Source organism: Myripristis murdjan, chromosome 22 (genome assembly GCF_902150065.1).
Source record: "Myripristis murdjan chromosome 22, fMyrMur1.1, whole genome shotgun sequence".
NCBI lineage: Eukaryota > Metazoa > Chordata > Actinopteri > Holocentriformes > Holocentridae > Myripristis > Myripristis murdjan.
In genome coordinates, this window is record NC_044001.1 from 17,136,178 (window position 1) to 17,158,267 (window position 22,090).

General features: G+C 40.6%; 1 protein-coding gene across 1 annotated transcript; it reads right to left on the reverse strand.

Annotated features, from left to right (window-relative positions):
* Positions 1–527: 527 nt before the first annotated feature.
* Positions 528–22,071, reverse strand: lrrc9 (leucine rich repeat containing 9). The gene is made up of 33 exons (XM_030045079.1): positions 21,606–22,071; positions 21,088–21,188; positions 20,245–20,463; positions 19,804–19,944; positions 19,519–19,582; positions 19,351–19,421; positions 17,981–18,163; positions 17,676–17,831; positions 17,316–17,524; positions 17,044–17,175; positions 16,764–16,943; positions 16,429–16,546; positions 16,224–16,359; positions 15,978–16,118; positions 15,763–15,887; positions 13,836–14,021; positions 13,613–13,732; positions 12,733–12,924; positions 12,439–12,564; positions 11,819–11,959; positions 11,384–11,561; positions 10,872–11,092; positions 10,614–10,736; positions 10,369–10,499; positions 10,142–10,250; positions 9,924–10,063; positions 9,103–9,239; positions 8,031–8,248; positions 6,987–7,055; positions 5,837–5,962; positions 4,062–4,248; positions 3,672–3,828; positions 528–3,548 (listed from the first exon to the last, which is right to left on the reverse strand). Exons 2-33 carry the CDS (start codon positions 21,142–21,144, stop codon positions 3,509–3,511), a joined length of 4,533 nt encoding a protein of 1,510 aa, XP_029900939.1. The 5' UTR covers positions 21,145–21,188; positions 21,606–22,071; the 3' UTR covers positions 528–3,508.
* Positions 22,072–22,090: the final 19 nt, after the last annotated feature.

Here is a 22,090-nt window from a genome sequence, read left to right on the forward strand (position 1 = left end):
ATGTATACGTTGCTCTATCTATGTTAGGACCGGCTGGCTAAGAGTATTCACTTAAGACTTAAAGGCTGTTGAATGAGAAGCATAAATGCTACTGTATGCCATACTGGCATAGTAACAAATGCCATTTTAGAGTACTCTGAAAATCGATCTCACCAAACGACAGAATTGCTTATTTTTATTTGCTTTGTAATTGTTTTATTTTATTTCTCGCAGTTCATCCAAGCAGCAGTTATTTGTGATTGCAATAATGTAATAAACAACACGCAAGTCCAGCAATGAATAACAGTTAAGATTTAATACTTCTACAAGGCATGGTGCGCTCTCAACAGAATATCTACACAAAATAAAAGCATTTTCCTTTTTATTCTAATTATCACTTTCAATCCAGTCTTTTATCTGTATTTTTCCCCTGTCTTTCCTTTTCCTCCATTTTATTCAGGGGAACCTGACAGGAAACAAATTACAAGAAAATGACAAGCGAACAACGATAACTCAATGATGGATTTTAGAGAGGCAATATGGCAAGATTGATTTTTGAATGAAGAATTTATTTGTGGGGCTGAAAAATGAACTTGCGACATAATATGCACCCTCTGGAAACAAAATCATTCGCATTTTGATGATGACCCGCATTCGGTTGCCATCAGCACCCAAAAGACCATTTCATTTTCACAATAGCAATTTCAAGCGATTCCAAGAGATTGACAATGATGTAATTGTAACCTCATCTGAAGCACTTCTTAAAGTTAATGCAAGCTGCTAAATGTGTAATGCATGTGTGGCCTGTTGTTTTTCCTATATTACTTATACATGGTACCTTGATCAGCAATGTACAAGACACTTTATGTTATCTTTTTGACTGGCTTCAAACATCAATCAATGTCCTCATCCCTGCCACTTCACCCACGACCTCAACCCCCAACACTGGAACCTGAGTAGATAGCAGTGAAAACATGGGCCATTCAGCAATTATTCACAGAGTCTTGGACTAATGGTGCTCTGAATGCACAGACACAGCAGAATGTAGGGAGTCAGTGGACCAGCAGTAATGGCCCCATACAGAGCATGTGTTTTTGTATAAGTGTGTATGTGTATGTGTGTGTGTGTGTGTGTGTGTGTGTGTGTGTGTGTTGGGGAAGGAGGGGGGGTGGGGGGTGAGGTGGGGGGTCAGTTGTGGGTAAGAGCATCATCTCTCACTGATTCACAACAAGCGCAAACATGTCTAATTATGAATCCAGACTATAGCTGTATAGACTAACTCACTCTCCCTCCCGCCCACTCCCTCTCTCTCTCCCTCCCTCCCAGGCTAGGCTCCATATCAAGCAGATGAAAACATAACCTGTCACATTCCATCCCATTAAACCAGCTATGAACCATGTGGTCGACTCACATGGGGGGAAAGAGAGAGAGAGTGGGAGAGAGAGAGAGATGGCAGCCCGGTGCATCTGGGTTCACTCAAGACTGATGAATTATTCACAATCGTTATGCTAATGTCATTTTAATGTTAAAAATACTGACAGTTATGCAAGGAGAAACATACTGTATGAAGTGGTATACTCACTCCAGCCCTACTAAACACGGAAATGTAATTCCATGAAAACAGTTATACATATATACTGTACACAAATATAAAGTATGTAATTATCCTTTGCAATACCTAGTGCATTAGAGCACTCTCACTGAGCCCCCAAATCTGTGCATTAAAGAGGTTTTTTCCCCCAGTGTGAGCCCATCAGCTGCCATTTGATGTCAGACAGAGTAAGGTAATGACAGCACACCCACTTGCACAGTCATTAGCCCAGCTTAATGCTGGGAATTAACACAAATTAAGTGAAGTTAAGTACATGCATTAGAGGAGCTCGTTAGGGGAGAGCCTTTCACTTTTGCTGCCTAGGACAGGCTGTTGTGTAAAATCTGCAGCCAAGACTACACTCGCTGGAAATATGACCTGCAGCATAACTGCACATCATTGATTGATTGATAGATAGATCATAGTCTAAAAAAACAAGAGGTGAATTAATTAAGGACTGATTTGTAGTGTTATAATGGGAGAGTTAATGGAGTACTAAGGACACCTAGTGGTCAGAAGTCACACCACTGATGCACAAAATCAGAGGTTGACATTGAAGGAAAGGATAAAACAGAAAAGCATACCTCTGGTCAATTAATAGCAAGAACAAAGGTCATATTTTACCAAAACCAGGTCCAAAGATATGGTTTGCCCTCTTAGGAGTACTTGGTATGATATAAAACAAAATTGGAAATATTTTTCATCCACTAACAGCAGTCTGTGTAGTGAGAGAATGTATGGTAAGGGCTTCTTCTGTACATGTAATGTCAGGCTCTTTTCAGACAGAAACCTCCAGCCTAATGAATATCAATTTGGAGGTCCTGCAATTAAAAAAAAAGGTTTTAGATCCCCTAATGTAGGGCATATCGTGCACTCTAAGGCAGTTATCATTATGGCTCAGATTGGTATTTGTGTTAACCACAGGACTACTAGATTAGATTGACAGCAAGACAGGAAGGATTATAATGTCATATTCTGCAGAACTAACATCATCCAAACTGTCGAATAGAGTAGCTGACTGGTTCATTTCCAGTTACCACACATGAGATTTGCCTATTAGGGGGAAAATCGTGGTGGGCTTTTTGAAAAGAGGCTAACATGATGAAACTGACAATCTCTGCAATCCATTTGGACCTCATTCAAGATTAGATCTTTATCTGAGTGACTGCAGATTATTGTCCACAGAGAGGTGTGCTAAAGCTGGATTATCCACTTGTTGGGGATCCATTTGACCCGATGGACACAGTATGCCAGCCTCACACGCCCTTGCATCTGTGGGTGTTTTTTTTCCCTCTTGTTTAGGGGTAAGGATGGGATAGCAGTGGAAATGACACCAAAACCTCTCATCCTCAGATTACCATGGTTAGTGATCCACATATGTGGATAGAAAATGGTAGTCACAGTCATTATGTACGCATTTAAAAGGGACATACTACATGGCCACATCAAATAGCCTTATTTTCTTCCAAAGTAGTTTTAATTTAAACCAGAATTCAGGAAAGCAGCAAATGTTAATTATAAACATGTGCATTGAGCCATTTTTCAAAAGTCCACTTGAAGTCTTCAATCTTCATGTCAGAAAGCAAAAGGCACTTCAGTTGCTTCATGCCCCATCATTTTTCCTCATGACTATACAAATTCATAAAACTGCTCTGTAGAGGGTACTTGTTGTGTACACACATGACGTTTATGCCATGTACTATTGAGCAATTGTGTTCTCAAGGACAGGTCTACAAACAGATGACATCACAGAAACATAATGTCCTGCATACCATGCACCACAGTGGAGGGACATAAAAATCCCACCTGACAAAATGAAATCTCGGGGCAATTAGATAGCTACATTCATGGCTAACCGCCACGTGTTCACCTTAAGTTTGCTTGGTGATTGCCACTCAGCATCAGCATGCTAGTCCCAAGGCCTTCCTCCCAAAGCTGCTACATGGGTGGAGGTTTGGGAACACCACTATTTGGAAATCTGAAATACAACAACATGTGAGGAAAAACCCAGGGTATTATATCTTCTTTTGCACAGATTTCTTATATTTTACATTAACATAATCATAAAAACACAAATCTCTGAGTTTAAAGCTTGACCAACCTGTTGTCCTGTTCCTGATAGGGGTAAGCACTGTTGACTCTGCTTACATCAAGAAGCAGGCTTGTGGTTGGCAGGCTGTTCCCTGTCCTTCTGATGTGCCTGGAGCCGATCTCTGCTTGACTACTGCGGGCAGCACTACCATGTTTGTGCTTCTTGTCTGAAAATTGCGAATGAACACAATTGTGTGCATTAGCTGCCAGGTAACTTGATAATCAAAAATTGCTTGGTATATCGTAGTAATGAAAAGTCAGCCCTCCTTACTCAAGGTTGAAGGAACATGACTTTCACATTCAAAAACAGGCTACACAGTGCTTATCTGAATCTTGCTATCATGCACAGTTATATGTAGAAACTCATTTTTGGCTGGATGAGCAGAAGCATCATACTCACGCCTCGATATATCGTGAGGTAGGACCTCGTTCACATTACATGGCAGGATATCGCGCACCAAGATGTTCTGTAGTCCCCCACTCAGGCCCATACTTCTCAGAGTGGTGTTACGAGACATGGGGGGCAGCAGTCCAGGTAGGTTCATATCCATAGTAGGCACAGAAGCCCCTGGGCACTGGGAGTATGACTACGTGAAATATATTAAATGAGGAATAGGGCAGAGAGGGGGAAGGGAAGAAGAGTTTATACTTTAGGACAGAATGGAGGATGAGCAGATACTCTCACTTGAATATGGTGAAACAAGTGGGAGCCTCTGCGATCCACTCGAGAACTTTGGCCTTACTAATATGTGTATCCTTGCCCTGTAACAGTTTCTTTGTCTCCTGCCTCTTTTAGCTCTAAGTCACCACAGTGTGTGGTGCACACACACTATGGATGATTAAATTGCTGCAGTTCCACACATCTTACAGCATAATTGTAATGACTATTCATCAATAGCAACATTTAAATTAAGACAAAAACAGAAGTAGGACATATGGCTGAAATGACAGGGTTATGGGGGCTAGCAGGGGGAGGTTTTGTGTTTATGTTTTTAATGATAAAACCCAGGATCTCTGCTCTGTCGCTGCCACATCTACTATTAACAAGCAGAGGGGGTTGTGTTGACCTGGCTAATAGGGGGTAAATCCACTGGTGCATTATCGGCCGGGCACATTTCATCTAATCAGCAGGATGAAGCCAGCAGGCTTAGGCTCCTTTTAATTCAGAGCTAGAGGAGCATTATGGCTCTGCTCTCTCGTTATGTGGACATCAAATCAGTCAGACTGAAAGAGTTTGAGCCATGCTTTTTATTTGGTGGCTGTTGTTTGGTCCTTCTCTTTCTGCCCACTGTATGATTTCATGCTGGATTACATTTCACACAGTAAAGCAACATTATTGGCTTTTATATAAACAAAACCTCTGTTGATTTTTACTTAAGAGATGAAAAAAAAAACTTAAAAAGGGCTCACAACACAGTGTACAATACAGTACTATAACTTTCTTCTATATTGTGTGTACCTTTATTCCTTCATACCACATCTAATATTACATCCTTCCTGCTTTAAAAACACTTAGCTTTTTCTTACTCTGCATGTAAAATCTGGTATGTAATTACAATTTCATTATTTTTTTATATCCAGACCCCATGTACTCTATATGTGTACGACTACTTCTGCTATCACTGCTACTAATGCTGCTGCTGCTCATACTGCTTTTATTACTGATATATGTGTATAGAATGTAGTAACTGTATCTAAAAAAACACAGTTTGTAAAGGGCCTTGGATCAAAGCAGAAGAAATAATATAGAGAATAAAATTAAAAGATATGAATAAGAATTTTAAAAAAGGTAACAAAAGGAACACTGATATAAATTTTCGTATAAAACCTAGACTGTTAAAATGAGTTGAGTTTTGAGAGATGATACAAATGTAGTTGTTCCACAATGTCCTGGCTGGCCAGCTTTGGCCTTGAGAGCTGCCCAAGGAACTATCAGCAGAGCCTTGACCAAGGATCTCAGGCTGTGTGCAGGGTCATGGAGGGTTAACACAACTGCAATATAGCTCTAGGGGCCAGTTTTTGCTGACCCTCAAATGTAAAGGCGTAAAATCAATTGTGGAACTGGCTGGCAAACCGTGTAAAGATGTTACAGATGCAGTGTTTTGGTTTTCTAAAATACCTGAGCATGAAAACATGTTTTGATGTATGTATGTGTGTGTGTACACAAGTTCTCACCGCTACATCTGTGAGGAGAAGTTCAGCCCTGGTCCTCTCCTCTAGGGTGACCATCGCGCCATCCAGGACCTGGAGCCTGGAGAGATGTAGCACTACTGATGGCCTGTGAAGGGAACGTCGGGCCACCTGGGAGAAAAAACAAACGAACAAACACCTGTCTGATGAAACAACTTACATCAATCCCAACTAGCATCAACCAAATGTGTGCATAGGAAGCCTGAATGGAGCCTGTCCTGAGACATCTGGTTTGAGTGCGATGCTATGTGGGTCCATGAACCTCCCTGAGGCCCCCGACCCCCAGAGACCATGTTCCCAACAGCTATTCCAGTGACCCAGCTGATTGCTGCAGAGAGTTCCCTGGCCCTTCCTTTCTCCCTGCCCAGCTGAGGGCACCCTCTGGCCAGGGTGCAAATCCTGGCCTGTCCACTCAGAGAACAGTGTGTTCCTGCAGGATACGGCTGTGACTGAGCAAGGAGTGCGTGCCAATGGACGTGCAGCTGAGAGGAAGAGACAGAATTTGGCGAGGCAACATGGGTGAAGCAGTGATCTCATGCGGTCGACAGCAGGAGGTATTGTCTTGGGGGTAGCTGTTGGCTTCTACCCTCTGGAAGGATTAAGCCCCTATGGGAAGGGAAGGGGGATGGGAGCTGCAGGGTAAACAGGCTACCACAGCTGAGCATGGCCCCATGGATGACAGGGAGGCCCTGGGCTGCGGGCTCTGCACAGGCCTGATCCATGAGCTCCAGATGGGTGCTGTACCAAGGCCAAAAGAGGCCTGCCATTTGGTCAACGGATTTGTCGCTGATGCCGGCCAGTTTGAGGCACAGCAGACGGCCCATCATGTAATCGCTTAATTTAGAACCACAGAGTTACACTGGGTTAGTGTTTTCGTTTGTGTAAGTGAGAAAGTGAGCCTGTGAGTGTGCTTTTGATAATTTTGTTTGTGAGTGGAAAAGAGTTCAAAGCATCCTGTGATGTGCAGCAGCAGCTAGTGGATTCAATTCAATGAACTGAGAAAATCATCAAAAAAACGAAGAAGCATGTGATATATGAACGGAAAGATATGGAACATTTCATTAGCCAACTAAGACTATCTACAGGTGTATATGTTAAATGCACTCTGAGGTAGACAAATATTGGTAATACTCACAGGATTGCCAACAACGGAGAGCTCAGTCAGTGAGGGAAGTACTTCTAGTTTTTCAAGCTCTGCAATGTCCTACAGAAAGTAGAGACACAAAGATTATATAATCGTGCCCAGTTCTTTTCCCCTTTCCATCTTGCTTTCTTTTTTTTCTTTAATTGTATCTCCCACTTGTGGGGGCCTGCTGTGTCTTGATCACAGAGACATATGCATTATGGCTGAATCTTTCCATAATTTAGCTGTAGTGAGGATAGAGGCAGCTGATGGGAGAGATTACATATGTGAGTTCTCATTAATCTCATGAGAGTTTGGGCATGCAAAGGGATAGATAGATAGATAGATAGATAGATAGATAGATAGATTTGACATTCATAGAATACATACAATACTGCTCCACCTGAAGACATTTACCACATACACCTGCAACAGTTGAGGATTAAATTATACAATAAAGCCCACAGGGACAGGTTTATGGGGAAGATTTAAAGAAGCCTGCATTGAGAGGACCGGCATGTTGGGATGATTGCTGTATTTTATGTCTTAATTGAATGCATGAAAACATTAAGGAAGTGAACAGAAGAAGCAACTGGCAACAAAAGTGCAAATCACTCGCCTGGGGTGAGGAGGAGATGTAGACTGAGAAGCTGATTACACGTTGCTTGATTGTTCCCATCTCTCTTCATAAATACAGCCCTGACCTTCAATCAAAGTTGATTCTCCTTAATACCACCCCATGCATGCCACAGTGGGGTGGTAACGACGCATGATTACTATATTTCATGTCTTAGTTTCCAAACATAGGGGAAAGTAATACCCCTGTAGGCTGAATAAAATGCATTCTTAAAAATCCAACTTATTTTGCATATGAATCAACCAGCAGAAGTCGGTGTTAAATCAAAAGCTATACAAAAACTAACTGTGACCTTGATGGTCTCCTCAGGAAATCAGTATGGTGTGACTGAATTCCTCTCATTATTTCAGTCCTAATGAAAACCTCAATATTCAGACACGATATCTAGGTGTGTGAGGAGGCTGCTGTTGACAGAGTACCTGCAGCTTGTTCATGCATAGGAACAGCTTGCAGAGTTCAGTGAGTGGCTCTAGGTGGTTGAGCTCTCGGATGCGGTTCTCCGCCAGGTGCAGCTCTATCAGGACATTCTGGGCTATGAAGGAGTTCTCTGCAAAGGACTTGATGCGGTTTCGGTCAAGCACCAGCTCTCTGAGCTGGTACAGCCCCTCCAAGCCCTCCACCTGGCTGATCTCATTACCTGAGAAAAGAAAAAAACATATAAAAACAGTTGGGAATAAAGACAATACAAAAATAATGAAGAATAAAGACATGGTTAGAATACTCTGAACTAATATGTGGAGCCTAAAAAGGAAACAGAAAAGTAAAATAACATGTAGGGCTGAGTGATATGGGCAAAATGAAATATCACAGTGCTTTTGAATGAATACCTAGACATCAGTGTAGTGCCAATGTTGTATGGTTGACTATTGCTTCTTCTGGAAGACATTTATGCACAAGATATTTTGATAAGCAGTCATTAGTAATGTGGATATGATGATCAAGCAGGTAGAGCAAAGCAACAGTCCAATTACCTCCCTTTACTGTAATGCAACCTTTAAAACCAGGACCAGGAACAGGCCAACAAGTACTTCATATCATGATATTACAATACCCAAACACCCAAACAATATCTAGCTTTATATCACAATATCAATATCATATCAACATATCAGCCAGCCCTAATAACATGCAATAAACTTATAATGTCAGCATTTTAAGATACTATAAACTATACAGGGTTTTTGTTATTAACTCCTTGTGTACACAGAACTAGAATTATAGAGACATCTGTGAAAGGTTTCAAAGCAAAAAGCAAGAGCAGACAAGTAAGGTCAGCTCTGTGGGGCAAATTACCCTCATGAAGCAAAATACAATCAAAAGCCATCAAAATCAGTTGAAAAGAAAGTGAGTCTTTCTTTTCTTCAAGCCTTATCTCCCTCCTGGCCTAAGGTCTAACGGAAACTTTGCTCTCTGTGCTTGCCTTTTCACAGGCTTTATACAATGCATTTTTCACACGCTTTGTAAGGGACGGTACATCACCAACCTACATACCTTGAAGGAAGAGTGCTTTCAGATTGGTGAGCCTGCTGAGCTGCAGATTGGCCATATTGGAGATGCCATTGTGACTCAAATACAGCACCTCCAGGCTGCCCATCAGCGGCTCCAGGCTGTCCATGGGCCCAGCATCCCTTAAAGACAGTCACAGAATAGGAGCCCGGACAGTTTGCTATCTCTGTGGTTAAGTGAGGCTCTTTCTCCCCCCGCTGCCTCATTTAAGTGGTCAACCCTCACAGGTGCAAACCAACTCACAACAATCACAGCCAGGACAAACAAAAGCTTAACAGTCCTTAACCTGTACAATGCAGATAACAACTACTCCATGTATGATTTTTATAAAAAGAAAATGCCACTGGAAAAAGCATTACCCATTTTTCATGTTACACACCGAATACAGAAAATTGGGAGAAATTACTTTATGGACAAATTATTCAAAAAGTTAGAATATTGCCTGCATTTTAATTTTCCCATTTTGTGATGAGAAATGAAAAATCGTCCTGCTAACATGACATTGAATTTACCCTCCCTCCAGCACTTCTTGACACATTTTCTATATGTATTTTATTTGTGAGCCAGGTGAGCTATGTGGCTGTGTTCAACTACTATGACAAAAAAAAGATCTTGATTGCCAAAAGCAAGTAAAACATTTGCTGGACAGTGCTGCCCCCTAATGGCAGCAGTCTGTACACTCAGTTAAAAGTCAGTACTCTGAAAGTAATCATATAATTAAGATGCAAAATTTAGAAATAAATGGATGAATCTTGGAAAGCCTCTTATTCAGGTCCATTATTAAAATGAGAGCTGTGTCATACTACCTGTTGCCTTTGGATGGGCTCTGCTGGCCGTAGCCACTGGAGTTGACTTTGTTGTATAGTATCTGTCTGTTAGTCAGGTGGGCCCCAGTTCTCTGTCTGGGCAGGATGGACTCGATGTGGTTATAATTCAGACAAAGAGCCTGAGACAAAGAGAGTGGAAATAGTTAATTTGTCCAAGACTCAATCCACACATTTGTTGTCATATTTAGTCTTCTTACCTTGATGTTGGGCAGGTAGATGAGGCCTGAGAAGGAGGTTAGATTGTTGTGCTCTAAGTTCACAGTGTGCAGATTGTGAAATAGGTCTATTGGAGCCAAGTCAACCATCCTGCAGCAGAGGAAGACACTTTTTTATTTACCAGTCTTTAATTTGAGTGGGGCACCCAAATATCACTGTTACTGTCTTTTGGACAAATATTTGAATGTGTTTTGAGTTAGTTTATTACCTGATTAAACACGACTGCAGGCTTAGGTTGGTAATTTCTGCATAGTTAGAGTGGCCAAGCTTCTCTGCCACCATGTCAGGAGTTAGTCGCCCTCCAAACACATCCTTTGCATTCTCACACTCAACTGTTTCCTACAGAAAACAGCAGTTTAACCATGAATTTCAACATTTAGGATACAAAGCCATGTTGTTACACCATAACTGTAATGTTTGATTAGTTAATTGATTAGGGTTATTGACAAATACCACCGCAATCCCATCCAGTGCTTTTAGGGAAGGCAGCTGGAACACCACGTATATCCGATAGTTTTCCAGTTTCTCCACTAAAGGATTCCCGTAAAGATCCAAAATAATGAGGTTTGTCAATCCCTGATGAAAAAGAGGGGCAGATATTCTCAGATAAATACTATAAAGAAAGGAAGTAAAATGACCAGCTTTATTAGTTACAAGTTACACTCTGTGATCTTCAAGAGCACAGAGTGTAACTTTTTATGAGATGCTTGCCTTCAAATGGTAAATGTCTCGTGTGGTAGAAATGTGGTTGCTGCCAATATAGAGCTCAAGGAGGGAACGAGCCCTCTGGATCCCATGCATGGACTTGATACAGTTGTTCTCCACTGACAGAAAGTGCAAGTGGGGCAGCTGGTCCAGGACTGAGGCGTCCAGACAAGACAGCTGGTTCCCATTCACACTCAGCTTAATCAGGCAGTGTAGTTTAGACAGTCCTATGGGAAAAACAGGGAGTATACAGCAATGATGAGAAATAATGATGCTAAATTATGGAAAGATTCAGCCCTAATGCTTATGTCTCTGTGATCAAGACAAAGCAGGCTACCACAAGTGGCAAACAAAATTTAAGAAAAAGAACTCTATCTATCTATTTATCTATGAACTGTGATTTTATGAGCAATTCTACAGATTTGATGGTGTTCTAAATAACACTGGTATTGAGTTGTTGTCCTTTCCCTTGTTTTGTGGCATTTCAAACTTTCATGGTCAAAATGAGTGTGACAGACCGTCCAATGTGCTGATACAGTTGTTGTTGAGGGAAAGCTCCTCCAGGTGCAGGCAGTTGTCCAGCCCCTCCACTTTAGAGATGTCATTATCATTGAAGGAGGCCCAGCGTAAGTTGACCAGCTTGTCCAGGTTGGTCAGTTTGGAAATCCTCTGGCTGTCCAGGTTCAGGGCTGTGATCTGGTCAAAATTCAGAGGCCACTACTGGGTTTAAAATGTATACAAACTTAAGGATGCAGTTTGTATTAATTTGTGTACTCAAATAACTCTAAAATGGTGATTAAAGAGTGATGAATGAATGAATGAATGAATGAATGAATGAATGAATGAATGAATGAATGGATGAGGCCTCTCTGTGGAAAGCAAGGAAGCACCCATATGCACTTATTGTATGAAGATATAATTGTACAGTGAATAAAGCTGTTAGCAAAACTCACCTCTGCAGTCCAGCCTGGTTCCAACTCTCTGTTGAGGCCCCAGGGTGCTGGACCAAGTTGGCATAAGAGCTGGGCTGCTGAAAGCAGGCTGAGACTGCGGGGACGCTCGCTGACTGTACGGGAGTGTGCCAGAAGAGATGCCTGCAATCAGAGTGTCAACAGGTCTGATGGAATTACAGCAATTCAATATAAAATACAATACAAAAGAATTTTCAGGTACTGCATCCCTCGCCATCACCAACATTGCCACCACAATATAAATACAGGGAAAATAAATCATCTGGCCTAGCTGCTTATCCTGCCAGAAGAAGACTAACAATTGCAGTTGCAACACAACTATTGATATGTTACTATATGATATGTTATATGTTATTTGATATGACTTAAATATTTTAATATACACCGTGCAACTGGAACTGAAACTGGGCCTATGTGCTGGGCTGCAAAACCAAAATGACCCCATCAGCAACAGAAAAATACTGAATTCTAAAAAGTGTCTTTACTGTGCTAGATTTAACTGTCCAAAGAAGTGTCCTTCTTGGCTTTAATTTAGCCATATCTGTAACCATCTACGGTGGAATGCATGTAATATCTGCAGGCTGATGTGTGTATTTGTTTACCTGGTTAATTTTGGATGCAGCAGCCATCTGAACAGCAGCAGCAGCCTCCTCCTCTGTCACAAGCACATCATCCAGGTGTGTGAGGGTCATGAGACGGCCCAGGATGGTCATTCTGACTGCCTCTGGCTAGAAGAAGCAAGACACCATCACTGTGTCTTGTGCAGTGTCATTTTTTCAGATAATTGATAATACCAGCAATGTGTAAGATGGATATTCAGTTAGTATCTATGTGCTGCTGAGGCTCAACCTATTGACATTTACAGATTTGATTCTATTTCTGATCACAGCACATACCCTGTGCCAGGGGTTGTGTCGGGTATCCAGTTTCAGCAGAGCAGGAGTGTGTTTTCTCAGCACTGCCGTCTCCTCTCTAGCTTTGGTCAGCTTGTTCCAACTCAAGTCCAGCTGTTTCAGCCGTCCCAGTCCCTTCAGCCCATCTAGGGTCACTATGAGGTTATAGCTAGCATCCACAAACTCTAGGTTGTGCTGGAATTTCACCAACACACAAAATGAATGTTAAAGTCACAGTGAAATGGAATATTATCTTTTCATTTTGTTAGCCAAATCTACATATTACAATGTACACATATTTAAGAGTGGCAAAAACAATTTCTTGTGTTTTATATTACAATCAACTTATGTTTAAGTCTCATATTTTTAGTGGTTTCTTCAAGGCACACCAAAAGGGGTCCATAAATATTGCAACCAATAACACCTGGAAAGGTGTTAACAATTGTCCTTCTGCCGTTGCCATCATATAAAACCTGCGACTTCACAACTTTCAAAGTGACATTAGTGGCAGCATGGCATCACAGTGTATTTTGGGTGTTCTCTGACAAGCCCGTTGCCTTTTCCTGAGACACCACAGTTGCATCCCAGTTTCTAGAATTAGTTCATTCTCAAGAATCTGAAATTTAAGATAGATCAAGATTATACAGAGAGCATTTTACAAAGAATTGCTTCAGCAACTAGTGAGCATGAAGTGGGTTGCTGCGTTTCTCCTCCCATGTTTGTTATGGTCCAAATCTCCAACTTTTCAACAGCCCCCTCTTTGTGTAATGCCCTGCCTCAACATCCTGTTTTCACTAATGTAATGTTACATTACGGAAGCAAGATATTAACAAAATGCTGCTTCAGGATGTAATTTAAGCATGATATTTTTTGTCACTCTCACCATGTGTGAGATGTCATCAAGGCGTGTGAACTTATTGAAGCTGATGGTAAGATGCCGCAGAGCTGTCAGGCAGGAAATCTCCTTTAGCTTGCTCAGACTGTTGCCGTGGAGGTTCAACACCTGGAGGTTCAACATATTAGCAATTGTTCAAGGAACTGCGAAATTCAGTGTGTATGAAATTGCATCAAAAACAGAATCTGGGATAAAAGACCATAATCCTTACAGTTATCTGACTGAGCACATTGGCTCTGGCCACTCTGAGCAGAGTTTTCTCATCCAGGCTCAACATCTTGGGCTGTGGTTTCAACACAGGCTCCATGGTGAGGGCTTCTTGGTCCAGGCTAATATCATTGGAAGGAACATCATCACTGCTTGTGCCGAGGTCAGGAATGGCAGAGTGGCCTTGGTGCTAATAGCAAAGGAGATGTCAAAAGATTTACAGCTGTCATGTTGTGCTGAAAAGCAGAGCTTGTGTATTGCTAGACAGCTTCACAATTATTAAGTGAGTGCCTCACAATCAGGAGAAATAAAAGACTGAACAAATGCCAATGAAAAAGAATGAGCGATGAGGTCAACTGTAACAAAGCACAAATAATAGTTCCAACTACAGAGAACAAATAAATGAATGATAAGGACTTTAACTTATAAGGCAACAGGAATAAAATGAGTAAAAACCAAAGAGTATAAAAAGACCTTATGAAGTAAGTTTACAGAATTTATTTAAAAGAGGATCCTGACTTTGCCAGTCTGAGCTCCTCAGGCTGACATGAATATGTCAAGCTGTAGATGCCAAATAGATCAAAACTTCAGAAAGATAGCTAGACCAATAAAATAAATAAATGACTAATAAAAAAAAAAAATTACCAATAAAAGTCAAAATCAATTCTGAAATGGATGTGATGTAGGGAGATATAGTTAAAAAGCCTTGTCATACAATTTGGGTTCATGAGAGCCATTCTATGGGTTCCTGGTTATGGCCAATGAAAAGTTGCAGTAGTCAAGGCAGGATGAAATAAAAGAACTTGTTGCTTACACTCAAGAAAGACCCAATTTTGGCATGTGCCTGATATGATAAAAACATGACTGAACTGAACTGAACTGAGCTTTTTAGTCCAGTGCTAAGAATTAAAGTTTTGGTCCACAAGGAGTCCTGAGTTGTTGGGGGCAGGCCATTTATGTTGTAAGAGGACAGAGAGTTGGGCTAATTGTGCTGTAAATACACTCAAGGCCTAAAATAATTCACACAACTGAGAGGAATACCTGGGTATTATCAGCATAAAAATCAAAGGAGATGCCATCACATTAAATTAAAACAGTATTTCACACACACAAAAAACTGTCACTATCTATTCACCCTCATGTCAGATTTAAAAGTCGAGAAATTCACTAATATAACACATGCTTTTTGGAACTCTCAAGAAAAAGTCTCAATAGATTTTTCTGCAAGCTTTTCAAGAACTTTAGAGATGGAGGGTAATTTTGAAATTGGTCTATAGTTGGTGGAGGCATAAAGATCAATACTGTGGAGGCTGGACTCAAGCAGTATTAATGTAAGAGGGCATGGAGCTGTGGACAATGAAATGCAAGCTGGATCCCATACTTTCTAAAACTGGTGAGATTACTTCATTGGTATGATGTGAAGGGAGCTAGAAAACAGTAACGTGTGAAATAGTGTCCAGAACATCCTTTAGAAACTGATTAAAAATTTCTTGAGAAGGATGGTACACATCGGTAATGAAAAAAGGGTTGAAAATCACAGACCTGATGTTGATAAGCTTGTTTTAAAATGACTTCAAAACCTTTTCACTGTTGGCATTTCAGAAAACATTTGAGGTAGAAATTAGCTTGGATAAATTATCTAATCTTGCATCTATGATTTTTGTTTATTAAGTGATACTTGCAAGTCCTTTTTGAGCTGATAAAGAATTGCATCCACCAAGTTCCTCTACAGTCCCTTTTTGGGCAACAAGTGCTTTCAATTTTCCAAAGGCACACACAGCTAGATTTTGATTTGAAATCTGTTTTTTTTTTCTATCTGCATCTGAGGCTGAACCACAAAGATCACTGAAGCAATTTAACAGAACAACTTTGCAACTTTGGGGACACTTTGCAGACAGTGAAGAAAACATTTTGAACATTGAAATCATTACCTCGGTGATGTATTCAAAATCAATGATGTACTCAGGCAAGACAAGCTCATGGTCAAACACAAACCACTGTCTCCGTCTGGGGCTGCACTCAGGACCACTGTGTGTTTTGGGGGAGTGGCGTCTCTCTGAATGAAAAATACATCGTAATGCAATGACACTGTACAATACACTCTGAAATGTTTTTGTTCTTTTTTTAAATATCTTTTGATATATACCGTCACTTGTCGTAGCTCTATCATTGGAGTTCACATTGCAATACACAGAGTGGGCTTTGGGGTAGTTACTGCTGTCTATTGGCTCCCCCAGTCGGGCCGAAAACCTGTGGCCCAGGAATACTTTTGACACAATGATCCGACCTACAGGCAAAAATACTTCCACATCAATCATAAAAAAATAACAAAGCATAAAAAGTTACAGCTTCCAAAAGAAATACAATGATATGATGAGCAGATCACACAGACCGTGTCTGAAGGGGAGACTATCCACATGTTGATTGGACAAGCTTTGGCCGGCCTGAGACAGTGCATACTCTATCCTGGGCTGCTCACACACATTCAGGCTGTTGGATAAGGGCACAGCACTCTCTCTTCCCAAGGCCTGGCGCAGAGACAATTAGTAAAAATCAGCACGATTTGTTGTTACAGTACAGTACAGTAGCATGCATACCTTATATGTTTCTGCTGCTGGAAACCCCTCCTCCAGAATGTGCAAGGTTTCGTTCTTATCACTGGTTCGTTTAGGATCGGCTACGTAGAACAGGTACTCCAGCCAGCGTTTGTAATTCCTGCAGGCAAAGTTTTAATTACAGTCAAACAAATATTCTGTAGCCAGTAACACAAGTTTTTATTTTGGGTAGTATTTTGTCTTCTAATCAGGTGCTCCCTGTTGTTCATATTGTAAATACAGCATTTGGTAATACTGATGACAAATAATAATGATACATGGTTTGAATTGTCTGTAAGTTTTGATTTAAAATTATTATTAAGTCCAGTCTCCCTCACTGTGAAAACCCAGCAGACTCTTCACTGGTTATCAGGGAGTGAAGCTTGTCCTCAAACCGTAGCCTCAAAGCACGGTTGTGGATGCGGATGATACATGTGATCTTGATGCCAGTGATGCCGTGACTCTTGCAGTCCGTGGCAGAGAAGCGAGACAGCAGGAGGTCGTGACAGGGAGTGAACCTGATAGGCATGAAATTAAAAACTTTGATTTTGATTTCACATGTATAATCTCAGATTCCATGGTAGTCTTTGTTACAGTTAATAATGCCACGATAGTTACCAGGGGTCTTTGGAAGAGCCCTGTTCAAAACGAATATTTCCGACAGTCTCCAGCTCTATCAACAGAAAGTTGACCATGTACTCCTTCCTGTTTGAGGCTTCGGCCAATTCCTGCCCATACCACACATCTATCCTGAAAAAAGGGAAAACATAGTAATGTTTCTTTTTTCACATTTGGCATATCCTTCCCTGTTCAAAGGCTTGTGTGCACAGAATAGTATGACACTGAATTGTTGAATTGTTTATTTATCTTATCCCAGCACACAAACTCACGCCTCTATCCTCCTGTTCCATACTTTCAGCCTCTCCCTCAGTGCTTCCATCTTGCTGAGCATTTTGTGCTCTAAGGTGGAATCATGGCAGATGTCAGCAGACATGTCGCTGCTGTCCACTGAACCTTCACTGAGCGAGGATGGGCCATCCTCCCACGTGCGGGCAGACTTCCTGCATCTGGCCTGCACCTCTGAGAGCTCACACTCCAGCTGGAAGTTGGCACAAATTCAAACATCTCTGAACTGTGAAAAGTAGACTCCAAACAGCACTGCAGCTGTCAATGACAACTTAAAAACAAAGCCATACTGACACTACAGGTGTCAAAATAATTACGATATATTTTTCCAGGACTGTACATACATTTTTGAGAGCATAATTAAGTGTCCTGATGCAATCCTCAGGTAACTGTAACAGAGAATTTTTCTGCTCCATCAGACTGGCCTGGGTCTCTGCCAGGTTCCTCTGAGCAGTGTGCACACGCATGTTGTAGTACATCATTTTCTTCATTACCATGCACTGAGAGGGAAAAGAAAAGACATCAAATCAAAAAAAGACAAAAATCTAGCACGCCAAACAGTTTGCACAGAAGGAACTGAATGAATAACAATATTAACATTAGAGCGAGATGAACAATTGACTCTCGGGCCTGTTGAACTTCTCGGTACCTCAGCTGCCTCTTTCATTTGCTTGCTTGAGACATCGTAGCTGTCAAGTCGTTGGAGGCCAGGCATGTGGTAAAGGATGTGTGTGGCATAGTTGCAGAGCAGACACACAGGGTTTGGCGTTGATTGCGGATCCCTCAGTCCTAGTTTTCTCAGGTGAGGTAAATGGGCAAGGAGGGTCAGCTCCTATTAGAGCAACCACAGAGCTTCTCTCAGTTTTAAGCAGATTGTACTCTGAGGGAGAAATACTGCTCCTCAACAGTAAATCAAGCATTTGCATTTTATTATTCCATAACCAAAAAAACAACAGATACAGCCATTGTAGACATCCTCATTTTACTGCATCGCCTCCAACATAAAATTGCTTGGAATATATTGTTTTTTCTCTTACAGCCTGTTAAATGGCAGGAGGATGAATTGGCAACCACTTGACGGACTTGAGTTTTGTATTACAATATGCTGGATGCATACATGCAGATTAGATACAGGATAGATACATGATGGGGAGCTTTACAGTGTTAACTTTTGTTGTCAAGAGTAATGAAAAGAAAACTCAAAGTGGCACATTTTGTTCACAGAACTGCCCGCAGTCACTGTCTTGTTGATTGCACACTGCAAAGAGCAACATACAAATTGGACACATGCCATTTACATGGCTCAGTAAGTCAAACACTTCTCTGGAAATTGTATTTTTTTTTCTTCTTCTTCTTTTTGTCCATATTCACAACAGCAGCTAAAGAAGAAATGTCACATCATGATGACAAAGAGGCAGGCACTTTGACAAATTGAAAAACACTTAAAAGCAGCACATCTTTGAACCCACAGTTGTAACAATATACTTGGCACTCAATGCACTGAATGACTATGATTGGATTTTTTAAAGCAAAGGCTGGGTCGCAACAAAAAAGGTGGATTGCAGATAGATTAATATCAAAGCAAGTACCATCTGTTCTATCTGTCCTATCCAAGTATCCTTGATCATAACAGTTACTCAATGTGTAGGCACTACATGCTTAAAATGTAAAAATGTTAATATAAACAAAACATATTACCAATATAGTGTTTTACAATCTCACAGAGATAAGAATGCATATCAGAGGTACCCATTTTGAAACAGATGCAATCAAAATGTATCATGTGGAATAACAAATAACAAAATTATGTTGTTTAATAATTGAGTGAAGGTCTTACAACAGTGCACTGCTACAGCAATGATTGAAAATTTGAACTGGCCAAGACCCTAACATTTAACAAGAAATGTGAAATGCTCTCTTTTCAGTCCAAGGACTTTAGTGAGACCTTTTTAAAAATAAATAAATAAATAAGTTTTAAAAAAAAAAGAAGGTCCTTGAAAAATGATATTTCTATCTTACCTTAAAGGAGCTGATTTTGTTCCCCGACAGATTGAGATTCTCAAGGTTGACATTAGCATCAAGGCCATGTCCTTGGAAAAAGTTAACAAATGATTTAATAATTTCTGCTCAAAACAACTCAGTGATAATCTAACTTCACAGAAAACTGTAGAAGAATGTCAAACCAACCTATTTTTTCGATGCTGTTGTCAGCAAGGTTGAGTTCTTTCAGTTTTTTCAGAGTATTCAGCCCCTGTTTTCAGGAAAATAGGGACATTTGATTATAAAGAAGTGGGAGCATGCCAGTTTAACAGAAGACAGGACAAAAACACGTCTTACTGATAAATTATGACTCTTACGCATTCCAAAATAAAATAAATAAGCTATGATAATCATATCAACAGACAGAGAGACAGACATTCATTCACTACCACACCCATATTTTCCATTTGCTCTCAATGTTTTAATTCAAACCTTAATATGAGATATGCAGTTGTTGTTGAGCCAAAGCACTTGCAGGTTGACTTGCAACTCCAAATTCTGTATTTCACTGATTTGATTATCATAAAGGTACAGTTTCTGCAGCTGAGGGCAATTCTGTAGTCCAGATATTCCCTGCAACAAAAGGAAGGTGGAACACACGTGATGTATGTTGGGCAGAGGTTAGACATGCTGTGAAATTTACAAATAGTTTCTGAAACGATGGGTTACAACCCAAAATGCATCACTGGTGACTTGGTCCCTATGCACACTCAATTTTTACTTGATTCTATGATGGTCTGAAAAGGTTTCAGAATGGAGCAATGAAGTTGCAAATGCTATAAAAACTGTGTGAAACTGTAATAAATCAAATAATTAGTTATTTTTGTAATCAGCATATATTTATTAAAGTTATTACCAATGTAACAAACTTACTGTCAGCTGGCATTCGACCACCCAGAGCTCTTGGAGCAGAGGGCAGCACTCAAGGCCTTGAATGTGGCTTATACTCTGGCCAACGAGAGTGAGCTGGCAGAGCCGTGGGAAGAGGGAAAGCCCAACCATGCGGGCATAACCTGAGAAGAAGACCTCCAGGGAGCTGATGGTGCTCCCATCCTCTGCAATTTTTTCATAGGACAGTCCATTGACAATGCACTGTTGGGAAAAATGATAATATTCCAAGGTGACATGCTTGTGTAAATAATTACCTATTGGAGGGAAAATCACAAACTGCAGTGCAATAGCTGTGCATGGAGGAGGGGTGAACGAGGTGTGGAAAATAAATATCATATAATATCCTGTATATTAAGCACATGGCCCATAATAAATACTGCCACGGATTGGCCTTTAAAAAAATGAGGCTTTATTTGTACATTTTAATGACAAGTTTACCTATTAATCCAATGAAACAGTCTTTGAAAGAGTATTTAGTCTAGATACCAAATGATGATGATGATGATGATGATGAGTATATTATTAAGCTATTGTTGTTATTATTTTCCAAAATAACTCATTTTGAGATTATATTGCTCGGTGGTCATTTTCAGTTTTACAGTGCAGTCAAATAAAATAAAATGGAATTTAAAAAAATGTACTAGCTGCACTGGTGTAGAGTTGTATTTTATGGACTATAAAGTTGCACACGTATGTAGAAATATCGTGGCAGTATTTCCTCCGAAGGGCGGGACTGCATTATGTAACTATAAAACTGACTGTTTACCTTACGACATTAGTTGGTTTAATTATATTTCGACAAACCAATTTGAATTTCAAACTCACCAGTTCTTTGACGGCCTCCTCGTCACCACGCTGCTTTGGCTTTTCACCCTGAGCCATAATTAACTTTCTGTGCTGAACCTGACAGAAAACAAGCTAAAGAGCTCCACCATGCAGGGAAAAAACACACAGAGATAAGGCAGCCATATCTTTGGGACAGCTAACTAACCTAAATTACAAATTAAATCATTTGTTAATAGTAAATGCTTATCTGGTTAATTTCATTGATTGATAGCGTCTGACAGCTTTAAGGCTTAAGAATAAGTTAGGTTAACCAGCAAAAACGGACTTGTTGAGTGAATGATAATAATTTAGTTGGTTAGCTTTTAGAGATAGCGATAAATGCTACCGATAATGTTACTGTACCTGTTAACTCGTGTTAGTTCGTTTTAGCATCAAAATGTCAGTACAAATATATTAAACTGTTAAACTCAAACAGATATGTGGCGCGTTAGTTCGTTTTTAACACACAGTGTGAATACAAATACCACATTAAAACGTTAAAGTCAAACCAAATTTACTTTTTTGTTGGCATCAGTCCGTTTCCAAGCAGGAGCGTGTGGTAACTAAGGAGCCATGTTGGCTTTCGCATGTTGATACTGTGAACCGCCACAAGAGGGCGCCACGCTAACAGCCAAAACCGAACCTTTCTCACATTTTATTTGTCGTTGACTAGACATACGGTTTATAAATATCACACCAAAACTACGACTTTCCGATATTTTTCCACCTCTCATTCTCCAAACCTGCAGTTTACAGGAGCTTTGCGCACCTTTTCGAGCCCCGCTTTCCCGTTTGATTAATGTGTGTAATACGTGCTTCACCTCACAAAGCGTCATATCGGTCGACGCCAGTGTCCGACACCATCACTTTCAGACGCTTAAGCTTGTTTTGTCGCTGCAGCGAAGGTGAAATCGCTTGCAGGATTGAGTCTGCCCCAAATAAGTGGAAACCATGAGCTACACGGACACCATGACGTCAGCGCCGAAGCACTGAACTAAAACAA

Coding starts and splice junctions, on each gene's coding strand:
- lrrc9 (XM_030045079.1), bottom strand. CDS start 21,144: ATGGCTCAGGGTGAAAAGCCAAAGCAGCGTGGTGACGAGGAGGCCGTC. Junction 18,164..19,350: donor ACAAAATCAGCTCCTTTAAG/GTAAGATAGAAA, acceptor TTGCTCTAATAG/GAGCTGACCCTCCTTGCCCA. Junction 11,960..12,438: donor CTGCATCCAAAATTAACCAG/GTAAACAAATAC, acceptor CTCTGATTGCAG/GCATCTCTTCTGGCACACTC.